The 16114-nt window shown below is 28.2% G+C and overlaps 1 protein-coding gene and 1 long non-coding RNA gene across 4 annotated transcripts; one reads left to right on the forward strand and one right to left on the reverse strand.

Annotated features, from left to right (window-relative positions):
* The first annotated feature begins 773 nt into the window (after positions 1 to 773).
* Positions 774 to 7141, forward strand: LOC132947405 (uncharacterized). Of its 3 annotated transcripts, XM_061017683.1 has the most exons (15): positions 775 to 1138; positions 1216 to 1571; positions 2154 to 2319; positions 2378 to 2532; positions 3612 to 3777; positions 3836 to 3990; positions 4155 to 4331; positions 4419 to 4600; positions 4660 to 4739; positions 4815 to 4963; positions 6078 to 6185; positions 6263 to 6358; positions 6463 to 6541; positions 6612 to 6773; positions 6835 to 7141. In XM_061017683.1, exons 2-15 carry the CDS (start codon positions 1566 to 1568, stop codon positions 6936 to 6938), a joined length of 1785 nt encoding a protein of 594 aa, XP_060873666.1. In that variant the 5' UTR covers positions 775 to 1138; positions 1216 to 1565; the 3' UTR covers positions 6939 to 7141. The 3 variants fall into 3 exon arrangements, with proteins under 3 accessions (XP_060873664.1, XP_060873666.1, XP_060873665.1); XM_061017681.1 differs by lacking the exon at positions 1216 to 1571 and having other exon boundaries at positions 774 to 1138; XM_061017682.1 differs by lacking the exon at positions 775 to 1138 and having other exon boundaries at positions 1151 to 1571.
* Positions 7142 to 8208: 1067 nt separating this feature from the next.
* On the reverse strand, positions 8209 to 10399 carry LOC132947409 (uncharacterized). The gene is made up of 6 exons (XR_009664917.1): positions 10210 to 10399; positions 9897 to 10117; positions 9686 to 9830; positions 9438 to 9609; positions 8880 to 9016; positions 8209 to 8634 (listed from the first exon to the last, which is right to left on the reverse strand). It is a non-coding gene; the product is annotated as an uncharacterized LOC132947409 (long non-coding RNA).
* Between the last annotated feature and the right edge of the window lie 5715 nt (positions 10400 to 16114).

The following is a 16114-nucleotide window of genomic DNA, read 5'->3' on the forward strand; positions in this document are numbered from 1 at the left end:
GTCCCACCCGCATATTATCACAGAACAATATGATATGATTGTGATCTATGGTTATTACGGCACCGGGCACAGCATAAAAGTTTTGGCGCGGGAAAGAACCGAGAAGGCCAGTCATAATTATTAAGAAACGAAATTTTCACCACATTTAAAGGAGAACTTTGGCTGTGCAATATCGTTTTTATTTTTTAGATATCACTTATACGAAAAAAATTCGTATTATGTATCAAAATCCATTAGTGTTAATCTATTTGTGTTTTTCAATCTTAAATAACTTTTTTTGAAGTTCCAATAACGAAAAAATTAATAATTATTCTTAATGGGTCTATGATTGTAACCATATAACTACTGACAACTAAGAAACATAAAGCAGTGAAGGAGCCCGTGGCTAAGGAACTGTATACATTTTCTACTTTCCTTCTTTTCGGTCTATGATTTGTAACAACATCGAAAATCGGGCTTCTTACGATTGTTAAAAAAATTCTCCTCTACAATTTTTGTAATAAGTATTTATACTGTAAAACGCTTTGATAAGCCGTATTACTGGAATTACGAAACCATGTTTTTATGCCGTATTTTGTCTATTAGTGGGCCCTCTTAATATTATGATGATAACAATTTTCATAGATAGATTAGATACCACACAGATAATAATTTATTATCTATATCTGTGGGTACCACGGACCACGAACATAAAATAGTATACCCACGTATAGCCACGGACTATATTATATTAAACTATATATTAACTACATATTAATATTATATATCTATGGATTAATCTAATTCCGTGGTGGATACCATAATAATATATTATATCAAGGTGACATCAACTAATACACAATCAATACACCTTGTATTATATATATCTGTGTTCGTGCTATCATGTAATTCTGTGGTGCTAGCAAGAAGGTTTATCAATACACGTTGGGTGCTATAAACAAAAGCACGGGATTTTGATAAGATAATAAAAAAATTCAAGATAGTAAAGAATCATTGTTCTATATTCTATGCGAGGTTCTGTCTCGTAGGTATTGTCTTTTGTAGTATTTGAATAATAATATTATTGCATTCATAACTAATAATTATATTCGGTCAAAGACAAATGGAGCCTGCACATGTTTCTCTAAGTCAGCAAGCTGTAAGTAAAGTATACATTTCTTACTAATTTTAATATTGTATTTATTATACATAAATTGTATTGGTCGTTCCGATGAGATGGTCTACAAATGTAAAATGAGATATCGTCCAGATTGCGACCACAACCATTCAGTACATTCTTCTTCCACATAATAAGCGACTGCCCACTCCGTGCCTTTAAGATTAATGAGACAGTGGAAGAACTCCACGAAGCAAACAACTATGCGTTCAAATGGATAAGGACACTTGACATCCAACTTTGGACACCTTTCTATTGACGACATGTTACAGTTACCCTTTGAATTAATCTTACCTTTAAATTATATAAGAGGTCAATTCACTCGTAATTTTTTAAACTAACAAAGCTATACGTGTTCTGCTGAGCGTACAATTTGCTATGCTACACACCTGCAAGACAGAGACAACATATGCGGGTGAGCGTCCTCTTAATACAAACATTTTACTTTTCGGTTGTACAATCAATAAATAGTTACGGTATAGAAATTTGGGTTGGAATACTCATTTCGTGATTTTAGAGATGATGAAAATGGGTTAGTAAAAATAATTTTACATATAATTTTATAGGTTATATTTTAAAGTAAATTTGTTTAATGATTTTAGAGAGTATTTAATTTAAAACCCCTTTATTATAGAAAAAGTTATAGATACTGAATTTGTTTAAAATTGTTGTAACAATATTAAAACAGTATGCTTACAATACTTCATTAAAAACTAAGTAATCATAATTGTATAAAAGTAGGTAAATAAAATTATTTGAAAATGTAATACCATTAATGAATAAACTAGAGTAGGAAATTAAATATTGATATCCCCAGATTTAAAATAAATCAATTTTAATTAATTATGTATGTACCTACTTAAGATTTAAATAATTTAATTTGTATTTGTATATATTTCAGTGAAGTAGGTAATATATTATTATTAAACATTTTTACTATAGCATGATAAATTTATACGTATATGTAAATCTGAAACATAATTAATTTATATTATAGAATATTTTAAAAGAAAAAAAGAAGAAGAAGAATAATCAGATCTTGAAAAACAAAGAGGAAGAGATTCCAAAACTGAAAGAAACCCAAAATGACAGACTGAAACATGTTGTTGTATATGGCGCTGTAAAGTTTCCTAGTTATTTAGACAATTTACCCTATGTTGAAGGTGAGATTATTATTTTTCTTGTCATGTTTACACATTGTATTATTTTATATTTATATAGGACAATGGAGTTTTACAAACCCAACTGGAAAGAAAGTGTATTCTATATTATTTTTATTAAAAGTTGGTAGTGAAGCTATTTGTCAAAAGAAACCGTATGTATTAAATAACTGGAGTACAAAATCATTCATTGCACCACAATTTAGTTCATTAAGTGTAAGTTTTTAAATGAATATTCATTATTTTAATATTTTAACTAAATTATTGCATTTCATAAAATTTGTTAGGGGATAGTATTAAGTACTATTAATCACCTATTTGATAGAATTTAATAATTTCTTTATAAAACAATTCAAATACCTTGTAGTTATGATTTTTAGTGTCTAGGGGCTAAATATAATCTAGTAAGTGAAACGGTTATATTGGATTGTAGTCATGGAAAGCTTTTAATGCTCAAAGAGACAGTTGAACATCCATTGAACTCAGTAGTTGCTTATAAAATCAATATGAAATGTAAAAGCTTACTTGTAGACTATGAGGAACTTAATAATTTAAATGAATGTATTAAAAATAAAATATTTATAATACTTACTTAAAGTTTGATAGTAAATAATATTAATTTATAATTTTTAAACTAACAAAGCTATACGTGTTCTGCTGAGCGTACAAATTGCTATGCTACACACCTGTAAGACAGAGACAACATATGCGGGTGAGCGTCCTCTTAATACAAACATTTTACTTTTCGGTTGTACAATCAATAAATAGTTACGGTATAGAAATTTGGGTTGGAATACTCATTTCGTGATTTTAGAGATGATGAAAATGGGTTAGTAAAAATAATTTTACATATAATTTTATAGGTTATATTTTAAAGTAAATTTGTTTAATGATTTTAGAGAGTATTTAATTTAAAACCCCTTTATTATAGAAAAAGTTATAGATACTGAATTTGTTTAAAATTGTTGTAACAATATTAAAACAGTATGTTTACAATACTTCATTAAAAACTAAGTAATCATAATTGTATAAAAGTAGGTAAATAAAATTATTTGAAAATGTAATACCATTAATGAATAAATTAGAGTAGGAAATTAAATATTGATATCCTCAGATTTAAAATAAATCAATTTTAATTAATTATGTACGTACCTACTTAAGATTTAAATAATTTAATTTGTATTTGTATATTATATTTCAGTGAAGTAGGTAATATATTATTATTAAACATTTTTACTATAGCATGATAAATTTATACGTATATATAAATCTGAAACAATTAATTTATATTATAGAATATTTTAAAAGAAAAAAAGAAGAATAAGAATAATCAGATCTTGAAAAACAAAGAGGAAGAGATTCCAAAACTGAAAGAAACCCAAAATGACAGACTGAAACATGTTGTTGTATATGGCGCTGTAAAGTTTCCTAGTTATTTAGACAATTTACCCTATGTTGAAGGTGAGATTATTATTTTTCTTGTCATGTTTACACATTGTATTATTTTATATTTATATAGGACAATGGAGTTTTACAAACCCAACTGGAAAGAAAGTGTATTCTATATTATTTTTATTAAAAGTTGGTAGTGAAGCTATTTGTCAAAAGAAACCGTATGTATTAAATAACTGGAGTACAAAATCATTCATTGCACCACAATTTAGTTCATTAAGTGTAAGTTTTTAAATGAATATTCATGATTTTAATATTTTAACTAAATTATTGCATTTCATAAAATTTGTTAGGGGATAGTATTAAGTACTATTAATCACCTATTTGATAGAATTTAATAATTTCTTTATAAAACAATTCAAATACCTTGTAGTTATGATTTTCAGTGTCTAGGGGCTAAATATAATCTAGTAAGTGAAACAGTTATATTGGATCGTAGTCATGGAAAGCTTTTAATGCTCAAAGAGACAGTTGAACATCCATTGAACTCAGTAGTTGCTTATAAAATCAATATGAAATGTAAAAGCATACTTGTAGACTATGAGGAACTTAATAATTTAAATGTATGTATTAAAAATAAAATATTTATAATACTTACTTAATGTTTGATAGTAAATAATATTAATTAATAATTGCGCTTTCTAATATAGGAAATAATTTACTCATTATCAGAAGATGAATCTTCGGTAATTCGCACAAGGCATAAAGAGTTTGTGAAATCTATGTCACTAATAATATTAGATTGTCCTATCACTCGAACAACAGTAGCAGGAACGATTTTTGCAGAACTTTTATCCAAAAAAATTCTTTCTATGGAGGCCATCACTCAAGGGTACGTATTAATTTTCTACTTTTTCAAACTATATAACATTCTTATTTTTGTTTTTGAAGATTTGACGATGTTCTTAAATATTGGTGTGATTTTTTGATTTATTACCCTCAATTTTTCTCCTATATTGCTGCAATTATTGGTAAATTTGTATTTATAATTTTTATCAATTATTTGAAATATTCTAACATTATTAATTTAAATGTTTTATTTATAGCTCCATTGTTATTATCACAGAATACTTCCTTCGACTTCAACAATTTAAAAGATTCATGTACTTCTATACGACCAGACAATTCTAGTAAATTGTTTACTGAAGTATTATATAAAATTAATAGTTCCAAGGAAACACAGAACGTTAAAGAAGTATGTGACAGTATAGTTACTTGTTCTATTTTTCTTTTCTTATTCAATATTAAAAACATTTTTTTTACCTCTATAGCCTTGACCAATTTTCTTGTTTTCCTGCTAATTCTTGTTTACTGAATCAGCTTGGTAGTGACAATATCTAAAAAAAATTAATTTTGCGGCATATAGTGGGACTAATTTTTCTTGTTTCTTTAATTTTATTGATGTATAATATTTGCTCTTGTACCATGTTTAGCACTTCTTAATTGTTCCTTTCAGTCTAGATTATTATAATTTTCTTTTAAGTTGTTCATTATCATTATTCAAAAGTCTTTATTTAGAATATTTATCTATAGGTAGGTACAATTGTTTTGTAATCACAATTTACATCATTCTTTTAACAACTTTTTTACCAGAATTTCTTTGCCTTAATCTTGTATGAATAGTTCTAGCCTTCTAGATACACAAAATATATTGGATACACAATCTTATTATTGAAAATTTAATTTAGCCAAATAGCTTTTAAATATTCTATTATTCTTAACAGAACACTTCCACCACTGCTGACCTACTCCACCCTGCTGCAATTACCTGTTTTTTTATTATTATAGTATTTAGTGTCACCCAGATTGCGACTACGGCCATTCAGTACATTCATCTCTCACATAATAATACATTCCTCAATTCGCTTAGAAACTAAAATATTTTAATACTGTATATAACTCTGTATCCTAGTTGATTTTCACGGAAAAAGGGAAAAAACAACCTGTAATTCGCTGTATGAAGGCACCACTCTGCGGTGGAACAGCATAATCAGAATAAAATCACCAGCTAGCACATTACGTAACACATTAAAATATAAAATAATAAAATAAAAATAAATACAATTTTATCTACAATATTATGCTCTATATGGATAGTACAAATTGCTCGTTCATAAAAAACCATTTGAACTATTACTGTTATTATAATTGTTACAGTAATGTCACCTTTTTATAAAGGTTTTAAAGTACCACTAATCACAATAGTAGAAATAGGTATTATAAACTATTAATGTAGATCCATGTACTACATTATTGCTATTACAGTAAAATTGGCTGACATATTAATACTACTATTTTTATAATTTTAGCATCTAGGTGGTATACTGTGGATTTACAATAAGTGGAATATGTTAGAAAATATTCCTCTTGGCGTCTTCATGCCTAATAACCAAATAAATAAATATTTTAAAAAAGATGTAAGTAAGTTCATAATAAATGCATGTATATTTATTTCTCGTATTTAATTGATAGTATAATGTTTATTTAACTTTAGCAAGTTGGAGTATTCATTTTATCTATTGCCATGTATGATCAAATTAAGCTGACTGACAATAAATTACTGTACGATATATTGCAAAGCTGGATATCTGTTAGTAAAATAATAAAATATCCATTTAAATTATTGCATTGTACTTTGTATTATGCAAGTTGATAATAAATATTGTTAATAAATACTTATTTTTTTTTATTTAGACTAATATTAGTGCAGAAATAATAAAAAGCTCTCTGTTTGTGCGAGCACTGACTGTAGCTATTGTCATTGTATGTTTGAGTAAGTCACTACTTCTGAACATATAATAAAATAGTTACTTAACTAATAAATATTAATTTTTAATTTATAGAGTTAAATCATTCATATGAAGATTTCTTTGATCATGTTCATGTAAAAATGTTGACCCATTATATTAAATTGAAACCACTACCAAAAAATGAAATCCAGGCACGAGAAGTACAATGTATGTTCGGCATTCAAATAATGTCTGCTACACTTAAACATCCTACAGGTCAGTTGTGAACTATTTAATTTTTAGTCTTATTAATAATGTGATATTGTTTTTCCATTAGGAATGGTGTTAAAACTGTTTAATCAACTCCATCAGGATAGAGTTATAAGTAAAGAATCGTTTGAACTATTCATACAAGAATATGAAAAAATAGCTGAAAAATAGACTGTATTTCCATGAACACCAAATGTTTCTAATTTTTTTTGTTTTAGATATTATGTTGTTAAAAAAATTATATAAATAAGAAAAAAATGTACTAATCCATTTTTTAATTATTTTATTTGGAATTCAATAATTTATATTTTCGCAAATATTTGTATATCCTTTGTTTTAAATAATTTTATTTTAATAAATTTATATTTTATATAGCTGGTTTTACTTTATAGTTTATATTAAAGGTGGAGTTTCTTTGATTAGAAAATAATACAGCCTACATTTTTAATTTATTGGGCTTTTTCAACAAAGTTGTTACAAAATTATTACAAGTTAATTTTATGTTACAACTATTTGAATTATTCAATAATATTAAGTAATTGAAAATTATGTGATTAGATTTTAAACAATGTTTCGGTATAAATATGGAGACAGCTATTTCAAAATTAAATTTCCAATATAAAATCATTATGTTACCTGAAAAAAATTTTAATTTACAAAACAATAATTGTTATGACTTAAGAAGATTATTTATTGGAGAACATATATATATATATATATTTATATTTACTTTGTTGTTTATACCAATGTTGAAATTTTGTACAATTATTATGCATACATTTTATAATGTGTACAAGTTAACAGGGATTTGTGGCAGCATTCAATTGTTTGTGGGCAATGTACATTTTTAGTAGATATATGAATTTTGTATTAATTTTAGATTCTGATCGACTGAGCAGCTTCGATGAATGTATTGATTTTATAATGATGTGTTATTTATTTTTTTTTGGTCCAAGGAATTAAATTTTATTGATATTTACAAAAAAAAAAATTTTTATTTAAAATTGTCCATAGACAGTCCAAAACAAATCAAAAAATGTTGAAAATTTTATCGTGTTTAGAAAATGTTAATATAAACAACCATTGATAACTTCAAGTATCTACGGTATTTTGTTGTAGAGTTACACCAAAAGCCAAAATCGATTTTGTCAAAAACCGATTTAGTGTAAAAATTCTCGGTTTTCCTTAGGGGTACAACTTATTAGTTTGTACCTATATGAAATTTTAGATGTTCACAATGTTCACATATTTGCACACTTTAATAGAACTTTATTTTGTGACAAGTTGCCACTTACTCGCAATGTCTCAAAATATAGATCCAATTGTCATAACAATCAGATCAATAGTGTGACGCGGGTACGGCCGTGGAGTACTGTAGGTGCTGTCCGCGGTAAGCTGGTAGCTGTCTGTGGTTTCAGGATAAGGTGATACTCACAAAAATTACACAACACAACTTGAACATAAATGGTCAGCGAGGGACGTTTATTTGGGTGTAATAAAAGTACCGGTATACTGCCGACGGTGGTAGTATGATAATACAAGTATTTATGTTGTGGTCGAGAGTTTAACTTCGGTGATTGGATGAGAACTGGTGTATTCGACGTGGTATAGCTGTTGGCGGTATGATGGCGTTAAGACGGTTGGTGAACGAGAGAAAGGCTTCCGGTGGTCAGTACTCTTGCATGACTTGCCTTCCTGTCCCGCCTTGTGCCTTTGCGGCACAGTGGGAGAGTCGACGGTGTCGCGCCGTCTTAGCCCGTGGTGGCGGTTGACAAAAGTGTAGACCAGTCGCTGCGGTACCTGTACTTTGTACTGGTTGTCGCTGTGTACCGTGTAAAGAGACAAGTTCTAAAATAACTTTTTGTTTCTAAAAACAAATGTAGTTAATGACGTATATTATCATCATTTTTATCAATTAGGTATGTGATTTGTTAAAATGACAGTAAATAAAGAAAACTTATAATTTCAATGTAGTTCCACCAAAATATCTTATCCCTATAGTTAGCTCAAAAAGAGTAAAATTGTTTTAAAAATTGTATGGTGTATAAAAAATGCTAAAAGAACTGTTTTTCCTGATGTCATTGAAAACACCTGAACATTTTCAATTTTTACCTGTCATCCAACTAGATTCAGTTTGCTTTCAAAAAAGACACTGAAGTAGAAACTAGTTATGTGTTTCTTTGCAATTTAAATTGTTGAGGGCCACTGTGTTATTGAAATTAGATTCTTGCTCAGCAAAATTGTATTGCCTAAATAATTAAAACTTTGTTAAAAATATGTCAGTGCACCATTTGTTTTCTCTCTTAGAATAACGAGCAACATGCAAACGTGAGTTCAGTAGATCCAATTTTGTACTGTTAGCTTTAATATTAGAGTGATTTGACATAATATTATAATCAAACTAATAAGCAAAAATATTTTTTAAGAAACCATTTTTTGAAGCATTTATTTGTATTTTACTTTTAAAGCAAGCTATGGATATTTTAAGATTGTAACATATAATTATTTATTTATTCATTTATATTGACTAAACAGGCTTAGCCCTTTCGATACAAATATAAGTCCATGCACACAATTAGATATACAATGTGTCCCATGAACAGGCGTGTATGTTAGTTAATGGCACAATAAAATATATTTAGAATAAAAACCTATCAACAATATTCCCACCTTTAAGTTTCATAGTTCGCTCCAAAATTGTATGGCTTCATCTGAGTCGGTAGAATTATGATCAAGAAAGTCAACGTCTGAAAAGATGTCAATACATTGGCTCCACTTCTTAGTTCCTTGTATGCGGTACATCATATATATCTTTTTTGAAAACAATAATCCATTGTATGAACTAAAATTGATAAGCTATTAAGTAGCTTTTGGTTTTTCCAAACATTTAAAATCGGAGACTTGAGTAATATACTTACATAAGTGTGTGTGAATTAGACATTATTAAGTTTCTAAGGCTTTTTTGGGTTAATTAAAATCATAAACTGTAAGTCTGTAATGTCTTCAAATCCTTTGTTTGTCTGTTCATTTTCTTCTAATTCATCATTGGGGAAACATAATTTTCTGAAAATGTCAAGCTGTAAAAAATGTCTAAATACCTAATTTATGAATTATATTAAAAGATTTTACCTCTTTGATGATTTACTAGTCGTGCTCAGAGTAGTACCAGTATTGCTGTAAATTATTAAAATTTATTTTACTTCTCTATCCCAGACACGACGTGGTTTGGATTATGTTTTGAGACAGCCTCTGGCCATAATATCTTCTGATTTACCGAGTCTTGTTTATAATCACTGATTAATTCGAAGATTTTTAATCATTATTTCCTTCTATTTTAATTTTTTGGAAATCTATATTTGTGAACAAATTAGCAAATTAGACTAACCCCATATTATTGAGAAATATAATCAGTACAACACTACAACTAGAAAATAATACTTACAAATGAAAATTAACGTAATTTGGTTAGGCGATACTTTGGATTTTTTACTAAAAAGAATACACTTATGCATGGCAATTTTTTACTAAAACGTATGAATACAACTCTGTACGAATGTAGTCTGTATTTCTGTTCAAATAATGGAATCATTCAAAAGTCGGCGAATAATAAAATAATATTATTATGTGGTTATTTATTTGATAACAATTCTTACTATATCTTAGTGATAAGTCAGAATGGTTATCTATTGGTGGTAGTTCTGGCCGATGTGAACGCTGCCTCCATATTATGACCACGATTTAAGAGGACGAAAAACGTGACAAAATATAAACAACTAGTGATAATTTCATGTTTATACTTTCATTTGTTTTAGACTTTTAGAGTTAAACCAAAAACCAAATCGATTTTGTCGAAAACCGATTTAGCGTAAAAATTATCGGTTTGCTATAATTTTTATTTTTATTTTTACTTTCCAAGGTTTCCAAACTTTCACTTTCCATCGAACAAGATACTGTTGAAGAAAATCGAAGCAGTTTTACTGCCCCAAACAGTGGTGACAGACACAATCATAAAAAATTTAAAAACACACATCATTGTCAAATCAATACAGTCATCGCTCCGCTCAGAATCTAAAACACACGTCATTGTAAGCTCTATACATTTATTGTTCCGCACTCAACAGCTAATTATTACTAAAATATACTAAAAGTATAATAGTTTGGTATCGGTTTACGTCGATTAAATGTTTTTTTTTCTCCAGGAGACAGTTTATTGTCGACGAAGATCGAAAAGATACGTCTGTAGTCGGTATCACTATTAGCTTAAGTCAATAACAAAATATAAATGTAAAAATTTCTGCTTAACGGCTATTGTACTTTATAGTTATTTAATTATACGAAAATATTATTATACTACTAATTAATAATTATAAGTAAAAGTTCATTGTTGTGGTGCAACTAACATGACTGACCAGAATTTTGGTTATTACTTATTGAACGAATCATGTTTTTAAAATGCAATGAACACATTTTTGATTATAACAAATTATTTCAGAACTATAAAGTAAAAAGAATTTTTTTTTGTATTTGAAGATGATTTTCAATACTTCTGAAAAGTATTACTTTGGGTAAAAATTATAGTTTTTGTCTTATTATATTACATTATATTTTATAATATTATTGCCGTGTTATAATATTATCATATTTGTCTGTGTAGTGTCCACACACTATATTGTAAATTTGGATACATATTGGATATTGAATTTTATCTACGTACACGTGAAGACCTAAAATTATCGCCAATATTTGACACTGCGCAATAATGTACCTATTTTGCCTATACAATACGCCGGGTAACAATATGTTTTTGTGAAGGTGAAGTATTATCACAGATTATATAAAAATGTATTTAATACCTAAATATAATAAGTTATATAAATCTTATATTTCCATATTTCTATAGGCATAATTGTTTTTTTATAAGTATTTAAAGTTAAAAATTTATCAAAATCTCGAAAATGTTCAAACTATTTTGTAGTTAAAAAATGACGAAGAAATGTTCGATTTTTATAGCTAAGGATTGAACATTTAAAACTCGGATTTTCATATATAGCTCATACTGTAACCAACAAATCTAAAAAAACATATATTAAAAACACAATTATTTTTATAAGTATTTTAAGTTCAAATTTGACAAATAAATATTAAGAAACACGTGCGACGTATCTATCAATGACATCTGTGATCGACGATAGTGTGACAATGCGACGGCGACGTCGATAATGAATATTGAGGACTGAGGTAATTACGAACGGCGAGACGTGTCTCATAGCGTACATAGTAAACCCCACTCACATTAGCATTCCCCCTGTACCCGTGCGTCCATATTTGCGAGACGTTGCGTTAGATAACGTTAGATATGATACCATATTTTTTGGAATGACCCGTATCGCCAGCTCGTACGCACGGCCGTATCGCGCGCTTCTAATCTATTTCAAGAATTCTATAACTGTACAACACTAGGTACAACGAAAAACCAATTTTAACAAAATATACTAAAACAATGAAACATACACATTAAAAATTCAAATTTTTAAATATTTTATAAAACAAAATAATTATTTATTTGTCTCGTGTTCTAATTTCTAAATGAGGAGACGTTGTCTCTTTGTCTCCTATGACGCTTCGCCATAGCATGTATTGCTTAACACGTTAACCTGCAGGGGGCAATGTGCGAGTGTATCGTTCGATTAGAGGTTGTCCGACTCGTTTTCTCCGTCCAGTTTATTTTATTTTCCATAATAAATTACGTACACACATAAATACATTATACTGCATGATTACAGTTTATGATTTCGGAAGTACGGGTGCTGGGGTAACGTACTTTAAATGTGTTGTTAACAACCACAAGCCTCAAGGTTTTAGTAGAGTAAACTTTATTTAGTAAACTTTACTTAATAATATAACTTTACTTTATAAAGTAAACTTTATTAATTCTAATAGATCATTATAAAACCAAGCCTTAATTTTATGTATAATAATATTTGAGTTTAGATAAAGTTTCAAATTGCAAGGCCATGTGCAAAATAATATAAAATATGATTTTTTGTTGAATTATAGGTACCTACATAAATTATAATATTATATAATACATTTATGAAATGTTTTAGAACTGAGATTGAACTGTGTCTGTCACTTTGGATATATTATGTTATATGTTTTAAAATGCTGCACCTGGAGAATTTCTAAGAGACAATTTGTACATTTCCGATCTATACATAGAGATATAGGGACATAGAGTGACTGAATGTAACTTTTGGACGAAGTTTACTACCTAAAAAACTGTTTAAATAAAAAATAAAAATAATCATCATTGTAAAACCAATAGATCTGTTCCTTTGCTTCACTCAGAATCTAAAAATAAATAAAGAGATTTAAGAGTGGTTTTGTAAAATACAGCTATAACGAAGAGTACTATAGGAAGTAGATTTATTAACTTATTATATTGAAATGGACTGAAACTTAATCATGCACACGGTTCTCGCCTATTGTGTCATAGTATTATATTATGATAATTCAGTATCTATAATTATGATTTACGTTGTTTATCCTCTTCAATGTATCGTAAATATTAAATAGGTATTGTTAAACGTTTTTGAGATTTTTAAATTTTTGTAGAAATAGGTATAAAATTACATTTTAAATAAAAGTTAGGTTACACGTGTAAGCATATGGATGTCACAGAAATATTATTTCAACTGTAGTTTAAAAAATGTTATCTTTTTCTGAAGTAAGTTCCGTTTCCGCAGGGCCCTAAATTTAACCTGCACCCACACACACACATTAAACAATCAATAAATTATTTATTTTATACACTATCCTATAAATTTGCTCCGCTAAGTATCTAACCTTTTCAATAATGATAATCGACAGCGATAATAAATATTAAGGGGGTCGGAGCCGGTGCGTTTTTTGGTTCAAAAAGATGTCTTACAGGAAAAACTGTCACGCCCTGTAAAACAGTCGGATATCGTTATTTTTTTTTAATTTGAAAGTAGAGGACATTTTGTAGGTCGAATCAAGGCCTGATTTTGAAAATTATAATTCTAGAAGCTGGAATATGCATTTAAACAACGTATTAACTACTATTTAAAGTAAAATAAAAATTCGAGCTTTGGTCCTACCAGCAAAAACTTCTCATCTTTCAGATAAAAAAAAAAAAATGACTAAAATCCGACATATCAACGAGGCCTGAGAGTTTGTGCCTGTAAAAGCATTTTTGTTCATCAAAATAGTGCTTTAATAATAGTCATCGAAGTCAATCACTGACTTGTGCATGCGTGTGCGTAAATATCTTTATCTGCGAGTGTTATTATAGTTCACTCACAATAATATCGATTTACATACTCGCACACATGCACGTTCCGCGCGAGGCCGATACAATATGTGAATTGAATTGCCTAAATTTTACTCCTTAATAAATGACCGGAACCGACACTCCTTAAGGCCCCTGCACCCTATTAATTTTTCATCAAAACGATCTTAGCGACTTACAAAAATTAAAGTACTTCTAGTGGTTCGATTTAAAAAATGTAAAGATGTTTTAATATTTATTGGTCGACAAGTCTACTTTGCATCAGTCGGAGCATTTTTTTTTTCTTTTAAAATTTTTTTAATATATTCAATATCAAAAATTTATAAATTTATAAAATGTAAAATATTTATTCTCGTCAAGAATTTGCTAAAATTTAAAAATTGCTCCAACCGATGCAAATTAAACTTGTTTACCAACACAAACATCTTTACATTTTTTAAATCAAACCACTATAGAAGTACCTTAATTTTTGTCAGTGCGACGGCTATTTCACGTCCATAAATTGGTTTTCTAATGACTTTAAATGACTTGTGCATGTACGTGCGTGTGACCATAAACCAGATAAGAAAAAAAAAATTAAAATAAACGTTTTCCTTGGTAAATAGAGCCAATTTTAGATAAATACACCATAATATTTTTGTCAATTTTATACACATCATACATTTTAATTAAAGCTTTAATCTGTTTTAAATCAGAAAGAGCCATATTTTTGTTAATTCCTTTTGAAATTGAACATTTTTTCGTCATCGTTTCGACTTGGATTTCTGTTAGTATTAATATAACCACATGTGTTAGTAGATGGGCGCTATGAAATTGCCCATTGTACATTTTGTGAAAGCTTTCTGGACCATTTGTTGTTCTATTAATTTAATTTATTTTAATATATAATCTCGATAATCATTTGATATTTCCAGTTTCGTCTATATGTGACTTCCGGCTAGCATGACAACGTTGCACAAAAATAACGTACGCAATCGTGTTATGAAAAAGGTTGAAAAAGGTACCACCGATAAGCAGCGTACGCAATCGCAGGAACGAAATACTTGCCTAAAATAAGGAAATCGTAACATGAGAAATCGAGTGAATATCAAATGTTGTAAAAATATAAATTTCAGACGCTCATAAAAACTTAATTTAAGTTTCTTGTATACATTTTTTTTTTTTGATAAAGGTAGACAAACTTATGAGTAATCTTATATTACATTTTCAAATCTTAGATTTAAAAAGAAAAATTTTTATGAATTCTCAACTCAAAATAATTTGCTAATTTTCGTGATTTTTCCGTATTTTGTCAAAATTTGAACTTTAAATGCTTATAAATAAAAACTGTGACTAAGGATTTTTAATTTTTTTCATCTGCCTTTGAAACAATAACCTAGGAGCCTTCTATTCATTTTTCAAGATTTTTTACTCCACAGGTAAAATTGTATTGATATTTATAGAAAAAAAAACTAAAAAAAATGGAAATTGACAATGTCCTTAAACAGCTCAAAATAAGTCAAAATATTTGGAAAATGTTATGGTGTATAGGAAATGCAATTATAAACATTCAGTCAAAATTTTATGTCCGTACGGTCATTTGTTTTAGAGTTACACCAAAAACCAAAATCGAATTTCTCGAAAACAGATTTTGCGTAAAAATTCCCGTTTTTCCTTAATATTTCTTTTGTTTTTCACGTCGCTTTGGAAAACTACTAGGAAATTTTTACTTTTGACCTCCCAAAGTACCAACTAGATTCACTTTCCTATCAGAAAAGTTACTGTTAAAGAAAATCCAAGCACTTTTACTGTCCTAAAAGGTGATGACAGAAACAAAAATAAAAAAAAAAAATAATAAAAAAAAACACATCATTGTAAAATCAATACATTCATCGCTTCGCTCAGAATCTAAATTGTTAAAGATAAAATTAACTGATTATGAAAAAAAAATTTGATAACATTACGATAACAAGAAAATGAAAAGTTTATATGTGTACACGGTTCTCCACAATGTGTACATTGTCCATAAAAAAATATTTAGAAGTTGTATTGTAAA

The sequence above is a fragment of the Metopolophium dirhodum genome, chromosome 6 (assembly GCF_019925205.1).
Source record: "Metopolophium dirhodum isolate CAU chromosome 6, ASM1992520v1, whole genome shotgun sequence".
NCBI lineage: Eukaryota > Metazoa > Arthropoda > Insecta > Hemiptera > Aphididae > Metopolophium > Metopolophium dirhodum.